At 41.2% G+C, this 8,982-nt stretch overlaps 1 protein-coding gene and 1 pseudogene across 1 annotated transcript; one reads left to right on the top strand and one right to left on the bottom strand.

The window, feature by feature from the left end:
* LOC139467112 (uncharacterized) lies at positions 1-8,421 on the bottom strand. The gene is made up of 5 exons (XM_071248831.1): positions 8,368-8,421; positions 3,988-4,054; positions 962-1,030; positions 363-381; positions 1-34 (listed from the first exon to the last, which is right to left on the bottom strand). Exons 1-5 carry the CDS (start codon positions 8,416-8,418, stop codon positions 1-3), a joined length of 240 nt encoding a protein of 79 aa, XP_071104932.1. The 5' UTR covers positions 8,419-8,421.
* LOC139466868 (uncharacterized) lies at positions 5,532-6,370 on the top strand (annotated as a pseudogene).
* Positions 8,422-8,982: the final 561 nt, after the last annotated feature.

Genomic DNA, 8,982 nt, shown 5'->3' with positions numbered 1-8,982 from the left:
TTACACCAGGCTTCTTGTAACTGGACAGTGAAACCTGTGAACATGGTATGCGAAGAATGAAAATCTTCATAAGAATAAACACAACACATGACACCACAGAACTGAATGAACAAATTGTAAAATAAAACACTGGGACAACCACATAACTTAATCCGAGTCCCATTGTGGTGCTACACATGCCAGGTGTCATTAAGTTTTAGTTTCCTTGGTTTCTGAGAAGAAAGTTCTTAAAGTTGAACAAATCAGAATTGGAAGCTACAAAAATACCTTTGCAAATGAAGGTTAAAAAAGTGTAATAAACATCCATCAACCTCTCCATGACAACATTGCTAAGGTTAACAAAAATATGCCTCACTACGAACCGTTTGAATGGGCCTGAAACTGATCAGAATTTTAGGGAATTAAATACTGGTAAAGGTCATCATAAATAGATTAACAAGATTATGCAGAAATAAGTAACAAATGTTCAGATACACCAAATGATATGAATATTTAATAATGATTGACAAATGAAGAAAAACGAGTGAATTGTTTATGACCACTTAAATTAATGGTGCTTGGTCCAGGCAGGCAGGCAAGAGGTTGATAGCACTAACAACTATCCATGTAATTGGGGTGTAATGTCACCAAATCAGCCAGGTCACACAAAACTGACATTCCATATAGTTGCCCTTTGGGAATGTTAAGAATCAAATTCTGTGACTACGTTTTTGAGACTGAATTGTTTGGATCATGTCCGTAACAATCCAAACAGTGTTAGTATACCTGTAATCTAGATACAAGGGTGCATGCAAAGGGTATGACCATGGCATGATAATCTGAATCTGAAATCTGAAAAGAACAGTAGATCTATTTTATACCATTGTTGGAGTGCATGATAACACACATATATAACCAATCATAGCTTCACTTCCAAAAAGATTCATAGGAAATATTGCAGGTACAAGGTTATTACACTTACTGGTACATTCCATTATTAGGACACAAAAAGGTGAAAGCTGATGGCATGACCAAATGGAACATATGATCACTGAAACATAGCACATTGGAGATTGAAATATAGTATTACAGCCTGATAAATGAATAACGCCATGATACATGAGTACCTGGTCAAAATAACATTCAATATGGCTGCAATGTCGTCACCCCAAAAAATCACAGACACAGTTTACCAGATTCAACCTAATGGAGGCCAGATGTGCCCATTGTATTGGTGCCATTAAACTGACTCATGTAACAGAGCTCCAGATAACTTTTTGAGCAATTCAGTTTTTACATTTTTCATTGGGTAACCAATATTTTTTTCACTCATCTATTCATCACTCTCTTGGGTCTTTCCCCAAATTAGTGAACATTTTAAGATTTCAAAAAAATGAAATAATGTTCTAAATACATAGGTTTGACTCAGAAAGTAAATTAGCTTGTAATTGGGTTTCAGCAATTAGCTCCATTGTATGCATGCTGAAAAAGCTTTGTTGGGCATTTACGCGAGCTGTTATAATTATTTGAGTTTTTCATTTAATGCATGCGTTTCTGTACACAAGTTAATGGAAAGTAATTGGGTTTAAATAATTTTTGGGGGTATTGTACACAAATACGCTTTTTATCTGTAGCTCTGATGTAATCATTTTTCCCTTCATTACCTTTTGGCTGTCCCCTCACATGACTGACAGAAATACTGTTCGAACAAACTACCCTGGGTATAGGTGTTAAAATTGCATCTGTAGCTTCCCTGTACTTTTTCACGGAATATATTATTACAACAAAAAGGCAATACAAGGGTATAATAAATAAGCAAAAGAAACAAAACTATTTATCTACAGAACAGACTTTCTCACAGCATCTTGACCAATTAAAAGGATGACAGTATATGCAAGAAGACAAATTCACCATTATCCCCTAAATATTAAATACTTGCTATGGAAACTAAATATCCCAAATTATCAAGAGGCACCAGTTCAACACTAGACCTATCTATGTTCCATGCTTGTTAAGGAAATATTGTGAGGTTTTTTTTAATCTGCCCAGAAAGGAGCACTAACCTCATTTTCAGTATGAGTCAAAGTTGTGGCTTCTCAAAAAAATCAATTTTTAAAAAATCCTAAACTACCAAAAGGCACCAGTTCAACACTAGACCTATCTATGTTCCATGCTTGTTAAGGAAATATTGTTAAAAAAAATTAATCTGCATAGAAAGGAGCACTACCCTCATTTTCAGTATGAGTCAAAGTTGTGGCATCTCAAAATATTAATTTTTTAAAAATCCTAAACTATCAAAAGGCACCAGTTCACCACTAGACCGATCTGTGTGTCAAGTTTGGTGAAGAAATATTGTAGATTTTTAAGGTATGTTCCAAGAACGATCACTACCCTCCTATTTCAGTCAAAGTTGTTGCCATGGAAACTAAAAAGATACATTTTACAAAAATCCAAAACTATCAACTGGCACCAAGTCACCACTAGGCCTATCCATGTACCATGATTGGTGAAGAAAATAGTAAAAGTTTTTTCAAAATCTTACACAGAAGTATGAATGCAAGGACTGACCATGTCCATTTTAATACCCCCGCAAAACATGTTGTGGGGGATAATAATTGGTAATGAAACGAGTCAAAGAACACATTCATCATGACTGCTGCAGCAGCGCATGAAGACAAAATGTTGCAGTTCCAAATATAAGAAAAACTTGCAAAATATGACCCTGTTGTTGGGTTTAGCAAATAATTACTGTATATCAAATTGGATAACGTAAATGCAAAAGTGGCTTTCTAAAGGGTGAAAAGTATATGTTCAATATAGTTGCCATGTCTTGACAGCTTGAAGTTGTATTGGCATCATGCTAGTGGGATCAAATACACAAAATCTCAGCTTATTGAAAATATGATTTTCAGAGAAGATATTGAAAACACAAACAAACTTCATAAGGTATGTGAAATTTTAAGGCCATAGAAGGCACAGGTAATACAGTCATCCAAGAAGCCACCTCAATTTGCTGGGCAGAGTTGCATCCCTGTCTGTCTCACAGTCCTTGAACCATATTATTTTCCCTTCCGCCCAGCCCATCTCACTGGGTCTACTTTTAAACAAAAAATGAATATAAAATGTTTCTATCAATATTTTACATTTTCAGATACTAAGCTGCATCCCTTTCATATGCCAGAAATCTATGACAATGGGTTCAAATCCCATAATTACCATGATTATTTTCCTTGGTTTGTCAGCACCATTTCCACGCTGGTGGGTCTCATCAAGTGGTAAATATCTAAGATGTTCCTCCCAGATCAAGCAAAAAATACACCAATGTAAACCCCATAACACATATCAAGTTTCATAATACCACATCTGAAATGGCTGTGTAATATGCAAAAGCGATATTTTGTAAATGGCCTCATGTTTTAGAATATCATTGCTGAGATTTCAGTTTCATAGGCCTTGTAGATTCAGAGGAGGTTTTGAAAGTGTACATGTTAGTTATGGACAGATGACAGATAATGCACCCTGACATAAGCTCATTTGACTTCAAATTGGATATTCCTGTATTCATGATAGCCTGTAGTTTGATTACAGTATACCAACTCACACCTCATAACTTAATAAATGTCCTAAGGTCTGAGGGAAAGTAATACTTTCACAATTGCCATAATCAGGTCAGCGAGTTTGCATAGTGAATGGTTGAGTTGGCTTAATGCAACTGAGAACAGTGTTTCAGTAATATTACAGTGTTTCAGCTGATGATCCAGTGAGGAAAGACTATAATGAGGTACCGATAATACTACAAATGTGTTTTTTCATATCATGACATCCATGATTTAATTTGATGTATGATGATTCCTCTATTGTTATCCCTGACTTTATCATGGTGGCACTGCATAAATATAAATGTTCACAGCACCTGTGCTTAGCTTGTGCTAAATCTATACAACAGTAAATTAGCCTTAGTATAATAATATAAATTCCCAACATGTATAGGTGTAGAATACAACATACCTGATTTCCTACAAGGGTTGCACCTCAAATTTCCTGAATGTGGCAGGACACAGCCCACTTGGATACCCTGGGAATAAAAAAATGAGTACATTGGTACTGATATCTTGACATATTGGTTGCAAAGGGAGGTAATCAATGATACATGTATAGTTTACTATAAATTTGCCGGATGCACAATAATCTTTATGATCCTTAATTAATCTCGTATGTCTACATATTCCCTCAGTGTTCATCATAACAACAATAACAAACAACAACAACAACAACAAACAAAAAAGAGGGCATGTAGACTAGTGAATTAGAGCGTGGGCCTTATCTCACAATGGAGCGAACGCCAGAAATGGACCTCACTTTGAACCCAGAACACAGACCCTTCAGCAAAACAAGTTAATTATATTTCAACCAATCACGACGTAGATCGTGATCACGTAAGATAGCGAGAGCGAGCCAGGCGTCAGTGCGTTAACGAACCTTGCAGGAAGAAGACAAGTGTGATTATGCTCTGACAATTCAGTGACTTCGAGCCCTCACAGCGCTAATTGGATCTGAAAAAGTGCGCCCGGTAAAGTGCACTACTACATATCGTTATATAGTCAGTAGTGCACTTTACCGGGCGCACTTTTTCAGATCCAATTAGCGCTGTGAGGGCTCGAACGCGCTTCGACGGCTCACCGGCTCTGCTAATTAATGGGTTAATTAGCCGACGCTCTACCACTGGACCACAGGCGCTATCACATGTAATCAGTGCTCGTTTAACAGGTCATTAGAATCCCCATTGACATGCATGCGTAATTCAGTAAACAATGAATTGCGCATGCGTGTGACGTCACTGCCCGCTCTCCCATTCATCTTTTCTTGAAACCACACCCGCAGTTGACCGACCAATCGGATTAACTGGATTAACGCTTAAAAAAGGTAAGAATTTATGGCTAACCCTTGCCCAAAGCCAGCTGACCCTAATGACCGAAATGGGGTTTTGGATCGTAAAAGACCAGAGCGTGAGGCACGGTAACGGTATAACGAGACAGCGGTGGCACTATAGCGCGGCAATTGAGCGGATGGTAGAGCTCGGGCTGCGCCCGGGAAACTGCATTGTTGCCAAATCTTGGATGACATGAATGCTTCATCATCTAAAGGTGGAGAAGGATGTCCAAAGCCACGTCCTAAATGCGCTAAAAAGCGCTCCCTGGCATCTAAGGAACAACCCAAATCCAGTTCCAAACAAGCCAAAGAGGTTAGTAACTCGGCAGATAACCAGGCCTCCAACGGCAAGTCTACGACTACACCCTCTAATGAGAGTCAAGACTGGCTCCTAGCCCAAGTCATGCAACAGAATAAGAACACTCAGCAGCTGATATCCAGTATGACATCATCTATTTCCAAACTTGGAGACACTATAGCTTCATTTGTGAATCAGACGCCACCCCTCAGCCTTGCCAGTGCAACTGTGACCCGTCCTCCATATGATGAAAGAGGGGAGGGGTGGGAGCGCCATGGGCCATGAGTCTAGCGACGAGCTCTCTGACCATTGCGGGAACGGCGCCATGGAAGACCTCTTTGATGATGCCGACTCTAGCGCGGTGGCAGCTGAAGAGGCTGCAGGTGCTCTGGGAACAGCGGATGACTCCACGCAAATGGATGAGAGTAGTGATCTCTTAGACTCCCCGCTTCAGGATTATACCAACGGAGATCTCTTAGGCCCCCCCATACAACCAAAGTTGGCAGAGGCAATGAACAATATGATGTTCAAGAAAATGCCTGAAGAAAAGTTGAAAGAGAAACTTTCAGTTTACAAGTCTCCCCACAACTGTGAGTTGGTGAAAACGAGCAAAGTCAACCCAGAAATCTGGACTAAGCTCAAATCACAAGAACGGTCAAATGACATAAAGATGCAGAAACTCCAAGCTCCTGTCCTTAGGGCAGCTGTGCCATTGCTACACCTGGCCAGCGACCTGCTAAAAGTTAGAACAAGGAAATGTCAGTGCAGCAATTAGACATCAAACAACTGGCGAAACAGGCCACTGATGCCATTAGTCTGCTCGCTCACGTGAACACAGAGCTAAACTACCGCCGACGGGAAATGATCAGACCACATCTCAATAAGCAATTCCAGCAGTTGTGTTCACCTCAGACGCCTATGTCTACCCTGCTGTTTGGAGACAACTTGGCGGAAACGATCACGTCAATGAGTATGACCAACAGATTGGCTCAACAACTCACCTACAGTCAGCAGCGCCCGGCGCCCTACCACAAGCCGTTTACTGCATACAAGACTCCCTCTTATGCAACCAGCCGTAACCATGGCAACCCGGTGAGAGCAAGGGTTTTTTTAGACAGGAGTCGCCCCTTCCACAAGAGGAAATTCGAAGGGGGGAGGCACTAACTGGTACCCCAAGAGAGGTGAGCACTTGCAATATACCAAACAATGTATTTGTTGCGGGTAGACTACGATTTCACGTTCAGAGCTGGCAAGAACTATCTTCAGACCCGTTTATCTTGCAGACTGTAACTGGTTCTTACATAGACTTTACTTCGTTGCCCATCCAGTTGCATATTCCCAAAGAAATTAGCTTCTCACCCCAAGAACATTTCATCATAGGTGGAGAAATTGCTAAACTTTTAGCTAAGGGAGTTATCGTTCCATCACGTCGTGAACATGGTTAATACATATCCACAATCTTCATTAGACTTAAGAAAAACGGGACATGCAGACTTATCCTGAATCTGAAGCAACTAAATGGAAGTGTAGACTATGTCCATTTCAAGATGGAGAGCCTTACAACTGCCCTCTCATTAGTGCGTAAGGACTGTTACATGGCATCGATAGATTTGAAAGATGCCTACTACACTGTGCCTGTTCATCCAAATCATCAGAAATACCTTAAATTCTTCTGGCAAGGTCAGCTTTACCAGTTTACTGTTCTGCCAAATGGACTTAGTTGTGCTCCTAGATACTTCACAAAATTACTCAGAGTGCCGTTTTCATTTCTGAGAACACGGGGACACACTAATGTCGGATACATTGATGATTCGTTCATCGTTGGTGATGATAAGAAAGAATGTTCAACGTTTGTTTCGGAAACTGCTGTCTTGTTCACCAAACTAGGCTTTGTTTTACACCCTGAAAAATCGGCACTGTCACCTACACAGGAAATCACTTTTCTTGGTTTTGTAATCAACTCGTCATCAATGACCGTTTTCCAGTTCCATCTAAAGCTCAGTTCGTGAAACAAGCCTGTGAAGCATTACTCAAGAAACAGTTGTGTTCGATCCGGGAACTAGCCGAGGTGATTGGTTACATGGTAGCGTGCTTTCCCGGAGTTCGATTAGGTCCCCTTAACTTCCGTCGCCTTGACAACGGCTCTTCGAAACGCGAAAGGCAATTTTGACAAGGTATTGGAAGTCACCACAGATCAAACGGCTGATCTACAATGGTGGGTAGATAATGTGTGTACAAGTAGCAAGCCGATAAGTGTCACACCTCCGGTAATTACCCTGACCTCTGACGCGTCAGACACCGGGTGGGGTGGGGCCCGCGGGAAACAGTCCACCGGCGGCCGGTGGTCACGTGATGAAACCGTTAAACATTTAAACTACCTTGAGTTACTTGCGGCTTCCGTGTGCGAAATACGCTTGGCTATGGGGTCTGCATCGAAACTTGTGGTTAAGTGCTTGCCATGTTCCGGGTAAAGACAATGTGATTGCGGATCGAGAATCTAGAATAATGAAAGACAATACTGAGTGGTACATCGTTGATGAAGTGTTCAGTGAAATATGTAGGGTACTTGGAAAACCTGACATAGATTTGTTTGCCTCAAGACTTAATACTAGACTTGAGAAATATGCTTCTTGGAAGCCAGACCCAGATGCATGTGCCATTGACTCTTTTACGTTTGCATGGAATACTTACTTCTACGCTTTCCCGCCTTTCAGCATGCTCAATGCAGTGATAAAGAAAGTGGAAGAAGACCAAGCAAGAGGACTACTAGTGGCCCCAGTGTGGCCCACACAACCATGGTTCTCCCGACTCTTCAGACTCCTCATCCATCCACCATACTACCGTCATACTACCACCAGTCTCTCAGATCCTACGCCTTCCACACAACAAGGAGGCGAGACACTCTCTCGACAGAATGAAACTTGCAGTGTTTCCCTTATCAGGCAATCTCTTACACGGAGAGGAGTTTCGGACAGAGCTGCCAGTGTTATCCTCCAATCCTGGCGCAAATCCACTAGAGACCAGTACTCCACATACATCAAGAGATGGGTTGCGTTTTGTAATCAAAGGGGAATTGATACGCTGTGTCCATCTGTGACCGAGGTGTTAGATTTTCTGACGGAACTCTATGAGTTACACAACCTTGGTTACAGTGCACTTACCACAGCCAGATCCGCTCTGTCCTGTGTTACATCAGCAGATAACGTCACCATTGGATCTCATCCTCTCATTAACCGCTTCATGAAGGGAGTTTTTCAGACTCGCCCCTCACTGCCCAGAAACTCCGTGAGGTGGGATACCAGTGTTGTTCTAAGTTATCTGAAAACATTGATGCCTTGAAGGAACTGTCGTTGAAAGATTTGACACTTAAAACTGTGACTTTGATTGCGCTATTGTCAGGGCAGAGACTGCAAACTGTTCATCTATTAGATGTTAGAGATATTAGCTTGTTCAGTAGTTGTTGTAAGTTCAGAGTTGGTAGCCTGATCAGGTGTCGGCCCGGGAAGTCGAAAATCTATTTACCAGTAGTACCGGAAAGGCGAATGGAGGGGTAAGGGACTGGGGACCGGGAAGGCGAATGAAAAGATCAGTGATGTGTACCCTCGTTATGTATACAACGGACACTTATACATTGAGGACACTGGGGTGTTGTGAGACGGAAAAGTGAAGAAAGAGATCAAACAAATTGAACTCAGAGAATGTGATTACTAACTTCCATTGAACTCGTGAGACGGAAAAATAAAGAAAGAGATAAAACAAATTGAACTCAGAGAATG

The sequence above is a fragment of the Haliotis cracherodii genome, unplaced genomic scaffold (genome assembly GCF_022045235.1).
Source record: "Haliotis cracherodii isolate W230 unplaced genomic scaffold, xgHalCrac1.p SCAF_19, whole genome shotgun sequence".
NCBI lineage: Eukaryota > Metazoa > Mollusca > Gastropoda > Lepetellida > Haliotidae > Haliotis > Haliotis cracherodii.
Note: the sequence above shows the minus strand (reverse complement) of the source record. Positions and strands in the feature narration are given on the sequence as shown.

Excerpts from the sequence above, each read along its gene's own strand:
- LOC139467112 (XM_071248831.1), bottom strand. The coding sequence starts at position 8,418 with ATGGTGACGTTATCTGCTGATGTAACACAGGACAGAGCGGATCTGGCT. Across the intron at positions 4,055-8,367 it reads ACAGAGCGGATCTGGCTGTG|GGTATCCAAGTGGGCTGTGT; the intron begins GTAAGTGCACTG and ends TTTTATTCCCAG. Across the intron at positions 1,031-3,987 it reads CAACCCTTGTAGGAAATCAG|TGATCATATGTTCCATTTGG; the intron begins GTATGTTGTATT and ends GCTATGTTTCAG.